We start from the raw sequence: 15,929 nt of genomic DNA on the forward strand, positions 1-15,929 counted from the left end.
ATAAAAAAAAATGTCCCCCCCTCCCGAACTTAAACAATATTCTCACATGACCCTCCCCTTGTACTGTAAAATAAATGGAACACCCTCCCCCCTCATATAATTAACTCAAAATAATGTTTACGACCACAAATAACAATAACTGTAACGACCCTGTGTTTATAAACGTGGATATCAACTTTGCCACTTCAGCATGCTTTTGTGGCACAGTCGATGCCACACAGGGCTACGGGCCAGAAGGTTGAGGGTTCGCTGACCACCACAGACGAGCTCACTCTCCCTGCCTGTTTCATTACTTCATGATCAGAGCCAGTTGCAGACAATGATCAGCTAGGGGGGAATCAGATTTTCAACATTTTGATGCCATATTTATTATTATATAAATTATATGCAACAAATTTTCCACCAACAGGTTTCTGTGCCAATGTACCACACAAACAATAAACAACACATACCGACTTCGGGTCTTCAATATAATGGTTTGCATTTTCAACACCACAATAAATTGACTATCTCAACAAATTGAAAACACAGCCCTCCCTACCTTAGGCTTACACAGTATCGAAGGCTTAGCTTGACAATCTCCAAATGTCATTCAACTTTTTGGTGTTTTGTAACAGATGTCTCTTTCCATTTATCAAAATGCCACTGGACAGTTTGGAATGATTGATTGATTTTATTTGGCAGTAAAATAAAATACATATACAGTATTAGCAAATAATTGTAAAAGTGACCGGGATTGCACAATAAAGTCGGGGACTTATTTCCATTGTGGTCCCTACATTTGCTACAGCATATGCTATAGTAAAATAAGGACTAAATGCGCGTCTAATTTACACATCACCATCTGGCTTTCGGGGTTCAACCTATTTTTTATTGTAAAGATGCTGTTTTATTTATTTCAGCTGTATAGTTTTAAAACAGCATATCACTTGAATATTGTTGCTTTAAATCAGTGTGCACGGGAGCACTCTGTCATAGTCTTCCTCTCTCTCCATCAATTCCATTCAAATTGCATCCAAAATAGATAATCCTGTTCAAAATGTATATAATTTATATCCTAGCCTACCTCTTTCAGGTAATAATTTCAGGTAATAAATTACATTCAGTTATTAGCCTTATATTTAGCTAATGCATTATGGGCTATAAATAAGCTTCTAACTTATAGCCTCTGTCTCTTGCACAATACACACCATGTGCTCTGCTGGCTTCTCTCCTTAAAAAATGCTCCTTAGCTCTTGGAGTCCCAGGAAAAGCTAGACTACAATAGCTTGCTTGAAGAATTTCTGCATTTCTTATACTAATAGGCTATTGGAAGAGGGATGCAAGCTCTTGTTTGCTGAATGTTAACTACAGCAGCCAATAGAACTCATGGCTGGGGAGTTTGAAAGAAGAGAGAATGCGGGATGGCGGTAGGCTATAGCAGTTATTTGTTCAGGCCCGTAACCATTCAATCTTAATGCATCTTATTCTAGTCCTATATTATTCAAGCATGTCATTACAATGAAGATCAGGACAACGAAACATTTAATTTAACTGTTGAATGCGAGGACATAATGAAGCAACAATAGAGAAATAGCAGGTATGCAAATACGCACATTCACAACATTAGGGGAAATATTTTGAAAGGTATGCATGCGTCAGCCTATAGCCTAATTGTAACTTTGTAGGCTGCATGTCCTGCACCAGCAACACATGTTCTCTCCCAGGTTCATGGTTTGAAAGAGGTGTGTAATTCCAGGCCATATAATACAGTATAATACAATACATTAATAGAGCACCCACAGTGGAGGTGTCATAATACCCATAAAACCTAGCGGTCAAAACAGGGAAATGATTCCAATCTTTTTTCCACCATTCATTTGTCCGATAGGGGATTTTAGATACCCTTAAAATAAGGGCTGTGTTTCGTGTAGGCTTACCCTGGCGTGACATTTTGATAACCATGTAAATCTCTTTCGGACAAGGTGACTTATCAATATCTTTGGCTCTATTTGCTCTCAGATTTGAAAATGCTAATTAGCATCAAAGTAGACATCATGCAAAACTACAAATCCCTGCAAGTCATCTCTAGCTGACACATTTGCTAACAGGTATTGTGTCAATTTAAAACTTGCACAAGACAGTTGACAGAATTGTCAATTTAAAGAAATGTAGCCAATGTATTCATTGCTACATTTAGCTAACATTAGATCCTTAATCCAGAGATTTTTACCTTTGCCTCGATTCAGCAGTCTCGTCCAGATCATCATGGCATTTGTAGTTCTTTATGATAGCCACATTAGCAGCTAATTAGCGTTTCATTTATTATGATAATTTTTTTATTATTATTATTATTATTAAAAAAAAAAAATGGGGGGGTAAATACAGGCGAATATATTGAGAGATTTAGAAGGTTATCAAAGCGTCACACCAGGGTAAGCCTACACGAAACACCACCCTTATTTTAAGCTTCTAAAATCACCTATGGGAAAAATTAATGGTGGAAAAACGATTGGAACCATTTCCTGTTTGAACGCTAGGTTTTATGGCTCATACTGTGGTACTCTCTATTCAGTCCACACAAAAAGATTAGCTTACTGTGGAGCTTGTTTCATTTACTTACCCAAGAGAGCATAGCTACATCTATGGGCGTTTTTGTTTTTCTGTCTTGCATAATGTATGGTAGCCTATTTTAGGCTTTGTGTTGCACTGTCGGAGCTAGAAGCACAAGCATTTCGCTAGCTACACCTGCAATAACATCTGCTAAACACGTGTATGTGACAAATACCATTTGATTTGATTTTGGTAAAAAATTAAATAAAGAGATGATGGCACAATCCTTTGGGCTTTTTTGGGTTTGGGCTCATAAAATGTCTTTAACGTGGGGATTATAAAATACATATATTTAATGTAAGGCTCATCAGGCTCAAGTAGCATCATACTTGAATTTTCATGCTGATCAAAGCTGGTTTAGGGCCAAAGTAGTAGGATGAAGTGGTGGGTTTTGGGGGATAGTGTATAAATGCAGGGTTAGATGGTGGTGTAATTACGTTTTTACATTCCCCTTTTTTTTGGTGACCAAAATGTGCAATCCGCATTCCGACCTGCGAAAGGCAGCAATACGCAACACAGCGTCGCGTCTGCCGGAAAGCTACACGAAGAAGATCTATTTACCACTGAAATAAAGGTGGGAGGAAAACTAAAGAGGAAAATACAATTTAGGGTAATTTACCATGTCATTTAAGTTATTTAGAGAGCGTCGCTGGCACACACGGGTGTGTTTATAATGGGAGAATGATGGTGTTACGAGTCAACTAGCTAACAAACATTAGCTAGCTTGCCAACTCGATTCATTTTGACGGCGTATAAGCTATGATACATCATCTAGTTCTAAAGCTAGATAGATAGCTATAAATGTGTGCCACACGTGATTAGATATAAATATTGATAGCCTCCCCCCCCCTCCCCCCTTTAGCTAGCTAGCAAACTAACGTTAGCTGGCTAAGTTAGCTAACGTCAGCTAGCTACATTCCAGGATACTGTATGTTCTTCTGTTGAACTAGTTAGATGTGCTATCCTCTGTCCGTCATTTTCATTGCATAGTAGCATCTAGCTAATATGCAGTGGGCCTTTACCTAACTAGCCTACAGTTTGTGTTGCATGTATCCTTGGATTCCTTGTGGTAGGAGCTGAAATCACTGCATGACAGTCGTTGCCAGTAGCTAGCTAACGGTTTGCAATCATATGCCTGCTATATTTTTGTAATCAGATGAGGCTCAAATAAGATCTATCTAATGCAGACCATTTAAACACTGATAAATGGAGTTCTCCATACATGTGTGCATGTTGTGGTAAACAAACACCTTTAGGCCTACCTCTGTTTGATTTCCTGTTTCCCCCACATCCCAACAGTGGTTCTCAGCTCTCTGCCATGTCTTTGGAGAAGACCTCCGATCTGGCCAATGAGAACACATGTCTGCCGTCCTCACTGACCCTTGACCTCCGCTCCCCACATAGTGCTCTGCTTGATTCTGACCTGAGCAAGAAGGCCAAAGGCATCTCCTCCACCAAGAAGCGGCACAACTATGCCACATCCACTCCTCTGGACCTGCTGAATGGCACCAAGGTCGGCAATGACATCGATGAGGATGAGTCCAGTCAGCAGCGAGAGGAGGAGAGGGTCCGGAACCAGGAGAACGAGCAGGGCCAGCACGGCACAGGGACCAATGCCAAGTGGCTCAAGGAGGATCAGAATCAACTGCGCAAGGTGGCAGAGAGGCAGCAGGACCAGAATAGAAATTCTGACCAAGATCTGAATCACAACGAGAGCCCAGAAGGAAACCCCAACCAGAACTCTTTAGTGGTGGACCAGCAGGAAGAGGACAGTGAGCAGAACCCATCTTCTAAGACCCTGAGGTCCCTGTGCTCTGACCTGAATGAGCCTCTGCTGATCGAAACCTCCGAGGCCCCTCATGGGAAGGAGGAGAAAGAGGAGGATGGGGATGAGGAAGAGCCTCTACTTCTTCCAACAGGTGGAGAGAGGGACACTGACTCGTCTGAGGCGCAAAGTAGCAGTGAGTCTCGGCGAGATGACAGTAGAGAAGTCAAGGAAACCTGCCTGCTGTTTCATGGCAGAAATGCTGCACCCAGTGATGAGGACTCCAGCTGTATGTCACTGTCTCAGGGCAGCACAGCCAACAGCACGCCAGATGGTGACCCAGGTAACAGGGGCAGCAAGATGTCTTAACAATGGATGGGCTTTGAGTGCAGGGTTGTGTATAAGACTTGTGCTTTGCTTTAGCCATAAACAGGAATTGGGACACAATCAAATTGTTTTCCAGGTTTGTGGAACATTTGTCATCTCTTATGTCCTAGTTATCTCTTTACATTTATCTCACTTGTTTCTCCTTGTTGTAAAGAGTCTTACTGGGATCGCAGTGCATTTGAGACTGACACAGACCTGCCTGCAGGGTGGATGCGGGTCAGAGACGAGTCCGGTACCTACTACTGGCACATCCCCACAGGCACCACCCAGTGGGAGCCCCCTTCTCCCCTAGAGGAGGGAGAAGCCCCAGAGAGACCCTCCAGTACCTCCCCTGCCATCACACCCAGTGAGGAGCCACAGGTGAGAGCTAGAGGGCAAAGAAAGTTTAGTTTATTAGGATCCCCATTAGCTACTGCACATGCAGCAGCTACTCTTACTGGTGTCCACATAAAACGTACAAATACATGACAAAGTACAGAACAGTTATAGACAAGAACAACATAAGATATTACATTTTAAAATAAAATAAATAAAATGTTTTGCTAGGTCTTTCTTTGCTGCACCCGACCTTATTACCGGAAAGTAATCAAGATGGGACAAGATCAGAGCCTGAACAAACTAGTACAGTTGATGTTTGTGTCAAAAACGCATATTATCTTTTTATAACAGACATACCTCTCCTCATCTTCACAACAACTTTGTCAATATAACTTGACCATGATAACTGACCATGCAATGTTACTCCTAGGAGTTCAGTTTCTTCAACTTGTTCAATGGTCACACCCTTTATGCACAACTCCAGTTGAGGTTTAGGTCTAAGAGAATGCTTTGAACCAAATGTTCCCGAACCGATTTCACTTGGTTTCTAAATCTAAACTAATTTTACATATTAGTAAAGACACGATTAAATTGAGAATAGTCTGATGGGTGAAAATATGATCACTTGATGCAAGAATGGTGTGTGCAGCCTGAAGCAAGGAACAGAGCGCAAGCTTTTTCTACGACTTTCTCAAATCATCAATATCCTATAGTCGCATCATGCAGCACATATATGTTTTGATTTCCAAGTCATTCTAAGGTTTGTATCATTCACAACTAAAGTAGCCAAATAACTCTAAATCTAACATATAGAACCTGTTTCAAATGATCACTTTTACGTTCAACATAGCCACTTCGCTCCAGAATGGGAAAAATATTAATTATATTTTATTCAGCGAAGTTCAATTATATTTTTCTTACTATAATGTTATATAAAATAATGGCACAGGACTTAAGCATATATTGTCTGCTAAATGAACTAGCCTATGACATGGTACATGGCTAGATAACACAGAGTAGGCCAAATCATATTCTGTTCTTCTGAAATACATTTTCTTCATATCATTATGTTTATTTAGACCTGCCTAAAATAAATAATGGATTTATTGTGATTGTGTATATTAAATTGACTTATTATACTTTTTTATTAGATTCAAAGGCGCGCATCAGCGGCTTGTATGTGGCTTGTATGCGTGGAGGCCTGGAGATGCTAAACGTGTTTATGTTAATTAACGGTCAATTATCGTGAGACCGGCAGTCTTTTGCATGACAATAACCAGCTGACAAAATGTAACGACCGCCACAGCCCTAGCTCCAACTACAGTATCTAATATTACATTTATTTTAGCCAATCATCAGTCATCTCAGTCAGTGCAGTACAAGTTGAGTGCCCTTTCCTAATGCATGCTGAAAGTCAGTCATTAACTTGTTCTTTGAAAAATAGCATTGTATTTGTTCAAACACAAATTTCTCCATCAGTTTGCTAAGAACATGCAGCAAACTGATTGGGCGGCTGTTAGAGCCAGCAAAGGGTGCTTTACTATTTTTAGGTAGTGGAATTACTTTAGCTTCCTTCCACGTATGTGGACACACAGTTCTTTTAGGTTTTGGCCTGCCTGTGTCAATTAGGGTGCACAGTCACTGTATTTCCATTTAAGCACCCACTGCTAGTGCTAACTGATTTAGTTTCCTACTTTTAATTGAACCTTGTCTCCTTTTTATATTTTCAGTTGACGTGGAGTAGTCTCACCCAGTCCCGCCCCAACAGGTTTAATGACGAGGAGTTCTGGAAGGTGAGTGCCAAATGTACTTGAAACAAGCCTAACATCAATGCAGTTTGCAAACCTTTTTTCAAAGAGATTTTCAATGTTTAGGTGTCAACTGCTTATTTTCTATCTCAAATGTAGAAATGTGTCTTCTTACTGTTGTTGTTATGTCTTCAGGAGGAAGATGCGATGGCTGATCAGACCCTGAAGGATTTTGAAGGAGCCACATTGCGTTATGCCTCTATCAATCTCAGGTGAGTTGTCCGCCCCCCCTCCCCCTCCCCCAAGTAGAGTGTCTTATTATATGCTTGTATTGTCTGATTCCTTTCACGTCCAGCTGTTCACAGTCTGAAGGAAAGGAGAAGATGCATTCACTCATCAATGACCTGGACGCTAAGGTATGTACTCTCACTCAGACAAATAGACATAACCAATCATTCCACTCCCATCCCACACACATTTTTCTCTCTTTCAACACTCAACATGCTCTTAATCACTCTCTGTCTCCTTGTGTCTCTCAATAGGTTTTTGCGGTGCGGTCTCTGGGCTGGGTGGAGATATCAGAGGAGGAGATGGCTCCAGGGAAGAGCAGCGTAGCTGTCAACAACTGCATCAGACAGCTCTCCTACCACAAACACAACCTGCATGACACGGCTGGGATCTGGGGAGAGGTCAGAGAATGGCTTGTGTGTGGGAATATGACTGAATGACGTGTGTGTGTGTGGGAATATTACCTGGATAGTGTTGGTAGAACAATGTTAAGAGGAATGTTATGTAATGTGTTTCCATACAGGGAAAAGACATGCTCCTTGTTCTGGAGAATGAGACATTGAACCTGATTGATCCGTTGGGCCAGACTCTGCTGCACACCCAGCCTATCGTCAGCATCCGAGTGTGGGGAGTGGGCCGGGACAACGGCAGGTCAGTCCCCTGCTACTCTAACTACACTGAACAAAATATAAACGCAACGTAAAGTCCCATGTTTCATGAGCTGAAATAAAAGATCCCAAAAACGTTCCATGCGCACTAAAAGCTGATTTCTCTCAAATGTTGTTCATAAATTTGTTTACGTCCCTGTTTGTGAGCATTTCTCCTTTGCCAAAATAATACATCCACCTGACAGATGTGGCATATCAAGAAGCTGATTAAATGGCATGATCATTACACAGGTGCACCTTGTGCTGGGGTTGTGCAGTTTTGTCACGTGCAATTTGCATGCTGACTGCAGGAATGTCCACCAGAGCTGTTGCCATAGAATTGAATGTTCATTTCTCTACCATAAGCTGCCTCCAAGGTCGTTTTAGAGAATTTAGCTGTACGTCCAACCGGCCTCACAACCGCAGACCACGTGTATGGCGTTGTGTGGGCGAGCGGTTTGCTGATGTTTACGTTGTGAACAGAGTGCCCCGTGGTGGTGGGGTTATGTTATGAGCAGGCATAAGCTACGGACAACGAACACAATTGCATTTAGTCGATGGCAATTTGAATGCACAGAGATACCGTAAAGAGATCCTGAGGCCCATTGTCGTGCCATTCATCCGCTGCCATCACCTCATGTTTCAGCATGATAATACATGGCCCCATGTCGCAAGGATCTGTACACAATTCCTTGAAGCTGTTAAATGTCCCAGTTCTTCCATGGCCTGCATACTCACCAGACATGTCACCCATTGAGCATGTTTGGGATGTTCTGGATCAACGTGTACGACAGCGTGTTCCAGTTCCGCCAACATCCAGCAACATTGCACAGCCATTGAAGAGGAGTGGGAAAACATTCCACAGGCCACAATCAACAGCCTGATTTAACTCTATGCGAAGGAGATGTGTTGCGCTGCATGAAGCAAATGGTGGTCACACCGGATATTGACTTGTTTTCTGATCAACGCCCCTACCTTTTTTTTAAAGGTATCTGTGACCAACAGATGCATATCTGTATTCCCAGTCATGTGAAATCCATAGATTAGGGCCTAATGAATTTATTTCAATTGCCTGATTTCCTTATATGAACTGTAACTCAGTGCAATCTTTGAAATTGTTGCATGTTGCGTTTTATATTTTAAGTATACATTTCTTTATATTTTCTTCATATTTGAAAACTAGAAATATCTGTTTGTGCCAGTTTGCTATAGGCAATGTTTCTTATTTTGGTTTTATTTATCTGGCTTTTAATTTAAACTCCTGTTGCCTTACTTTGTGAACCCTGCTTTTTCTGTTGAATTGATTGATTTGGGGTTTTCTCTCTAACCGGCTGCACTTCGGCACACAGGGAGAGGTAGTGTATTGTTATTGTCGTATCCACCATCTTCCGTCATGTCACGTAGAATAGATCATAGTCGTGGTTGTCATAGTTAGCATATTGATTCCACACCCCCATCCCATAATGTTCAACGTTTCTCACTCACACCCATAACTTTCTGATCAGTTTCACTTTGTAAGTTTTACATATAGACTAGAATAATGTAGACTTTTAGCTATTAATAATATTGTGACTACAGTAAGTGTTCTCAGTCCTAATTGTTAGTACATTTGTTCATTGTTGTATTCGTGAAAGCTTACACTATTAGGTTGATAGTTCTCTTGAGTAGATCCTGATATTATCTAAATTTATTTCAGCATTGTCCATTTCATCAGCCTCATTTGTCATGATCAGCCTTTATAACAGCCTCTTTCTCTAGTGACACCTCTTTGTTTGTGTGTGTTTGTGCTAACTTTAGGGACTTTGCCTACGTCGCGAGAGACAAACTGACTCATGTTCTGAAGTGCCATGTGTTCAGATGTGACACACCTGCTAAGAACATTGCCACGAGCATGCATGACATCTGCTCTAAGGTAAGCCCATCTGCTTTGGTGCACTGCACCATACTGTGGTCTTCAGATTGAGCCTGAGTGAAATCTCCCTTTTTTTTACATAACTTCGAGACTGTGGTTCAGGGGTTGTTTGTCTTTTTTTTTTTTTATGTTGAATCGGTCTTTCCTGTCATTCCTTTTCTGTAGATAATGGCCCAGAGGAAATCATCCAAGTCCTCTCTGAACAGACTCAACATAGACCCCTCTAAACTGGTGGACATTCCTTTCCAGGGTAAAACACTGGCACTTACTGTATGACTTAGGCTTGGCGGTATACCATACAGTGCCTTAGGAAGTATTCAGACCCCTTGACTTTTTCCACATTTTGTAAGGTTACAGCCTTATTCTAAAATTGATTAAATTGTTTTTTCCCCCTCATCAATCTACACACAATACCCCATAATGACAAAGCAAAAACTGGTTTTTAGTTTTTTTTGCTAATTTATTAAAAATAAGAAACGGAAATATCAAATGTACATAAGTATTAAGACCCTTTACTCAGTACTTTCTTGAAGCACCTTTTGGCAGCGATTACAGCCTCGAGTCTTCTTGGGTATGACGCTACAAACTTGGCACACCTACATTTGGGGAGTTTCTCCCATTCTTCTCTGCAGATCCTCTCAAGCTCTGTCAGGTTGGATGGGGAGTGTTGCTGCACAGCTATTTTCAGGTCTCTCCAGAGATGTTAGATCGGGTTCAAGTCCTGGCTCTGGCTGGGCCACTCTAGGACATTCAGAGACTTGTCCCGAAGCCACTTCTGCGTTGTCTTGGCTGTGTGTTTAGGGTCGTTGTCCTGATCTCTCTGTACTTTACTCCATTAATCTTTGCCTCGATCCTGACTAGTCTCCCAGTCCCTACTTCTGAAAAATATCACCACAGCATGATGCTGCCACCACCATGCTTCACCGTAGGGATGGTGCCAGGTTTCCTCCAAATGTGACGCTTGGCATTCAGGCCAAAGAGTTCAATCTTGGTTTCATCAGACCAGAGATTCTTGTTTCTCATGGTCTGAGAGTCCTTTAGGTGCCTTTTCGCAAACTCCAAGTGGGCTGTCATGTGCCTTTTACTGAGGAGTGGCTTCCGTCTGGGCACTCTATCATAAAGGCCTGATTGTTGGAGGGCTACAGAGATGGTTGTCCTTCTGGAAGGTTCTCCCATCTCCACAGAGGAACTCTAGAGTTCTGTCAGAGTGATCATCGGGTTCTTGGTCACCTCCCTGACCAAGGCCCTTCTCCCCCGATTGCGCAGTTTGGCCGGGTGGTCAGCTCTAGGAAGAGTCTTGGTGGTTCCAAACTTCTTCCATTTTAAGAATGATGGAGGCCACTGTGTTCTTGGGGACCTTCAATGCTGCAGAAATGTTTTGGTACCCTTCCCCAGATCTGTGCCTCTACACAATCCAGTCTCGGAGCTCTACGGACAATTCCTTCGCCCTCATGGCTTGGTTTTTGCTCTGACATGCACTGTCAACTGTGGGACCTTTATATAGACAGTTGTGTGCCTTTCCAAATCATGTCCAATCAATTGAATTTACCACAGGTGGACTCCAATCAAGTTGTAGAAACATCTCAAGAATGATCAATGGAAACAGGAAGCACCTGAGCTCAATTTCATGTCTCATAGCAAAGGTTCTGAATACTTATGTAAATAAGGTTTTTTTTTTTAAATACATTTTCAAAAATTTCTAAACCTGTTTTCGCTTTGTCATTATGGGGTATTGTGTGTAGATTGCTGAGGAAATTGTTTTATTTAACCTATTTTAGAATAAGGCTGAATACTTTCCCAAGGCACTGTATGTACCGTATACCGGGGTATTTGTGAGTTAGTCCCCTGTCACATGTCACGTGGTGTTTGTTTACAAGCACAGAACAACGAGAGACTGGAGCCTTGTGAGTCAATGACTGTTGTGCAGCATGTGCCAGGTGGTCTAATTACATTATGGAATTCAATTAAAATCAAATCAAATTGTATTTGCCACATGCAACAGGTGTAGACCTTACAGTGAAATGCTTACTTACAAGCCCTTAACCAACAATGCAGTTTTAAGAAAAAAAAGTGTTAAGTAAAAAATAAAAATAATTAAAGAGCAGCAGTAAAATAAAAGAACAGTAGGGAGGCTGTATACAGGGGGTACTGGTACAGAGTTAATGTGCAGGGGCACCAGTTAGTTGAGGTAATATGTATATGTGGGTAGAGTTAAAGTGACTATGTATAGATAATAAACTGAGTAGCAGCAGCGTAAAAGAGGGGGTGGGGGGGACAATGCAAATAGTCCGGGTAGCCATGATTAGCTGTTCAGGAGTCTTATGGATTGGGGGTAGAAGCTGTTAAGAACCCTTTTGTACCTGGACTTGGCGCTCCGATACCGCTTGCTGTGCGGTAGCAGAGAGAACAGTCTATGACTAGGGTGGCTGGAGTCTTTGACAATTTTTAGGGCCTTCCTCTGACACCTCCTGGTAGAGGTCCTGGATGGCAGGAAGCTTGTCCCCAGGGATGTACTGGGCCGTACGCACTACCCTCTGTAGTGCCTTGCGGTCGGAGGCCGAGCAGTTGCCATACCAGGCGGTGATGCAACCAGTCAGGAACTCTCAATGTTAATAATCTGAAACCAAATGGATCTATGGGCACCTTCAGGTCCTTTGTATGGTTTTAGCAGGTCACAGTGGTTTTCTGTCTCTCCTCTCCCTTCAGAATTCCCTGCACCAAAGAATGAGCTAGTCCAGTGCTTCCAGGTACGTTACCTGGGTACCGTGCCGGTGGCTAAACCCGTAGGTAAGGAACGCTTTGGTAAGGAATGCTTTTTCTTCTCTTTCCTAGTTGTTGTGATGGTGTATATTGTGGTGTATTGAATTACATTTCAGGTAAACTTGTGTGTGTTTCTCAGTCACTGCCTGTATTTAACCTTCCATTTGTCCTCCCGTATGTTGGTACTGCATTTCAATTAATGCTGAATTTCCACTAAGTTGGGGTTCACTTATTGAATGTCTCTCAAAGTATTGCATGTATTCTTCTACTAATTTCTCCTACATATTGTGATACTGATTTCTTACTGTGTGAAGTCTCGACTGCTATGAGCTATTCTCGTTAGGGATATTGAGCTATTAGCTAACTCTTGGTTTTCTGTGAAGTATGAACTAACACAATTCCTGTAATTCCTTCCCTTTTCCTGACATTCTCAGGTATTGAGTGTACTCAGATGTGCAGCTAACCTGAGTGGTTGTGTATGTCCTATCCAGGTATGGACCTAGTCAACGTAGCCCTAGACACAGCAATGAATTCCAAAGAGAAGGATGAGTGGACGCCAGTTACTGTGAATGTGGCTTCAGCCACACTTACAATAGTCACAGCTGAGGTGAGCACACACACACGTACACGCACAATCTCAAAAATACGTTTTTTAAATGTATTTCCAATTTGAAGGTCTGAGGTTGTTTAAATTGCTATGGGAATAGTCTGACCCAAGGTGTTCTGTTGTGCTCCCTGCAGACAGAGGAAGTTCTGTTTGAGTGCCGCGTGCGGTTCCTGTCCTTCATGGGCGTGGGGAAGGACATCCACACTTTTGCCTTCATCATGGCCGAGGGCCACGGGGACTTCATCTGCCACATGTTCTGGTGTGAGCCCAACGCTGCCAGCCTCAGTGAGGCTGTGCAGGCCGCCTGCATGGTGAGTGCAATGTTTCTGTCAGCCAGCAATTGACAGCTTTTGGCCGATACAAATGCACATTGTCCAGCAGAAAATATCCTGATGAAAATAAATGTCCTCTATAAATCACATTGGCTATGCACAGAGGTTGGTTCAGGTTGTCTTTCAATCACATAATCTCTCTACTCCGCCTGTCTGTATTGAGTTCACACTGTCACTAGCAAACTTTCAACATTGTATCAGCTGGTGCTGCCCCGCAAGTTACCCATGTCAGTGAGTTTGTGACAGCTCTATGCACACAGGGGAGAAGAATTTTATGATCTTTTGCTAGACATCCCTATAAGAGACTGTACAGAAATGTCATTCAAGTCCTGCATGGTGTATTTAGATGAAGTGATTTTGCTTTCCTACGCTCATGCTAGTCTAATGCTTGGTTGTGTAGTTGGCTTAAAAATGCCAAAAACAAAGTTGGCTAACTAGCTACGGTACCAAGGCTGGAAGCACAGACAAGTGGAAAAATAAATTGACACTGAAACAGAGGATATTGATAAGCCAGATGGACAGAGAGATGCGCATTGTGCAAGGAGACAACGTTCACTTGGTAGGCTATCATTCCTCCTTGCATAATTATTGTAGTCACTTCCATGTATTGTCAATGAATCGGCAGTGAGCACTCCTAAAAATGCAAATGGTTTCTATTTCATATGGCAACTTTTTCAGAAACATTAGGTGAGTGGTTCTTCTAAATGGGAGGAGTTTGCAGGGATTGGACCGTTTTACTACGTGCCGATAGTAAACATACACAGCCTTGTTGCACTAAATATTTTGAGTCCAAGTATATTTTTCTATTCAGATTTAGTGCTAATGTTGTGTGACTTTTGACAGCTGCGCTACCAGAAGTGTCTTGACGCCAGGCCCCCCAGTACCAGCTCCTGCCTGCCAGGGCCGCCGGCCGACTCCGTGGCACGTCGTGTGGGCTCCAGTGTCAAGAAGGGGGTTCAGAGCCTGCTGGGCAGCTTCAAGAGGTCTGGGTCCCAGACGCCCTGAGAGGTGCCAACCAACTAACCCACTCCACTCCTCCCCCAGGCCCAACCCACCATGCCAGCCATGGCACTCCTCACTCCTCCACCCTGAGGTGTTATGGTATAACCTGCTTCCCTCTCAACACCTGTCATCTCTTTTAGATGTGATGTCAGAGGCATGGGCAGTGTGGGCTGCCTGTGGGGTTGGGGTATCAGTAAGCCTAGCACTGCCCACAGCTGCTCCATGCTTTTCACTTCCTTCACTTCATCCTTGGTTGGACAAGTAGGCCATGTTTTCCTTCCCTTGTTTGTTTAATCTGTCAGTTATTAAGAGGAAACTGCTTGACTCTTGGATAGAGGTTTGAATGACAGCAATAGTTGGTTAAACTTGGTCTAGTTTACCAACACTAATTATGCTTAGGAAAACAGTACTGTTCTGTAACATTGTCTCTGCTATTTGTTTTGCAGAACAAATATAGTATATTATTTGTGAAGATAGAAATGGAAGATGTGCAATTGAATTGTGAATGTTGTTGAACTCATGCCATTAGCTTGTGGCACTCATGTTGGTTTTCATTTAAAAATAGATTTTAAAGAAATTATTGAGAAACAAAATGGCATGAGAAGTCTGTATAATATGCATCATGGTGGATGTCTGAGTGTCAGAGGTGGAAGAACTGAGACTTGCTAGCTACCAATATAATATTCTGCAAATAAAATGCTAATCTTTTGGGGCATTAAAATCTATAGTTTGTACAGTACATTTGTTATAATACCATTTGTTCTAAATAGCTTAGCATCCCCTTTTCCATCTGATGGAGCTGGTAAATCAGAAAGTGCATTATCTTTATTTTATAGCTATATTTTTTATTTGTATGTGTATTGCAAATTGCAGTAAAACGTGTAGTTCAGCTCCTCAAATCTGAAATGGAGATAGCATACTTTTAGAGCATGGCTCGAGTTTTAACGAAACCTCTCAAATCTCAAAGAAAGCGTAGGCTATCTCTTACTGCACTCCAACTGTATACCAAGTTGAGGGTACTGTATGTTGGAGTCAAGGAATATGTAAACTTTGTGATGCCAAAGCGAGAAGAATCATGTGTTTTATGGTGTTCCTCTTCAGATCTATTGTGTGGAAATGGACCTGAAGCTGATTGTACCATCCTTTTGTAATGTTCAGGTAACCAAAAAATGTTTAATCTGTTTAACCACGTTTTTCTTTTGTATACGTTTTTACACAAACGTGTCAAGTGTTATACATTTTTCCCTTTACTCCATTCTCTAAGCATGTTTAGTGTTTATTTTTGTTACGTCTAAGCAGAGTGACAGAGCTACTGATGGCTACCCCATTGTCCCTGCACACTGATAACATCTGCCAACTTTTGTCTCCTAATCAATTGGGTCTAAGGGCAGATGGAACGTTAGTATCGTTGCGATAGACATGACACTGACATGACACCAACTTCTGTCAGTACCACACACTGTTCATCTAACACCCACCTTTTTTTTTATTTACATTTTTGTAACTCATGACTGCCCTCGGGTGGGTTTTATAATACTCTTGTTCATGAGCAGTGTGTCTGACAACACTAT

At 42.0% G+C, this 15,929-nt stretch overlaps 1 protein-coding gene across 5 annotated transcripts; it reads left to right on the forward strand.

The window, feature by feature from the left end:
* Nucleotides 1-3,054: 3,054 nt before the first annotated feature.
* Nucleotides 3,055-15,081, forward strand: LOC121573768 (amyloid-beta A4 precursor protein-binding family B member 1). Of its 5 annotated transcripts, none has more exons than XM_041886009.2 (15): nt 3,055-3,202; nt 3,892-4,700; nt 4,899-5,104; nt 6,793-6,855; nt 7,006-7,082; nt 7,166-7,226; nt 7,353-7,499; nt 7,622-7,749; nt 9,095-9,100; nt 9,543-9,657; nt 9,823-9,907; nt 12,364-12,459; nt 12,909-13,024; nt 13,159-13,335; nt 14,200-15,081. In XM_041886009.2, exons 2-15 carry the CDS (start codon nt 3,911-3,913, stop codon nt 14,359-14,361), a joined length of 2,229 nt encoding a protein of 742 aa, XP_041741943.2. In that variant the 5' UTR covers nt 3,055-3,202; nt 3,892-3,910; the 3' UTR covers nt 14,362-15,081. The 5 variants fall into 5 exon arrangements, with proteins under 5 accessions (XP_041741943.2, XP_041741946.2, XP_041741944.2 ...); XM_041886012.2 differs by having other exon boundaries at nt 12,364-12,444; XM_041886010.2 differs by having other exon boundaries at nt 3,055-3,166.
* The last annotated feature ends 848 nt before the right edge of the window (nt 15,082-15,929 follow it).

Source organism: Coregonus clupeaformis, chromosome 9 (assembly GCF_020615455.1).
Source record: "Coregonus clupeaformis isolate EN_2021a chromosome 9, ASM2061545v1, whole genome shotgun sequence".
Classification (NCBI taxonomy): Eukaryota; Metazoa; Chordata; class Actinopteri; order Salmoniformes; family Salmonidae; genus Coregonus; species Coregonus clupeaformis.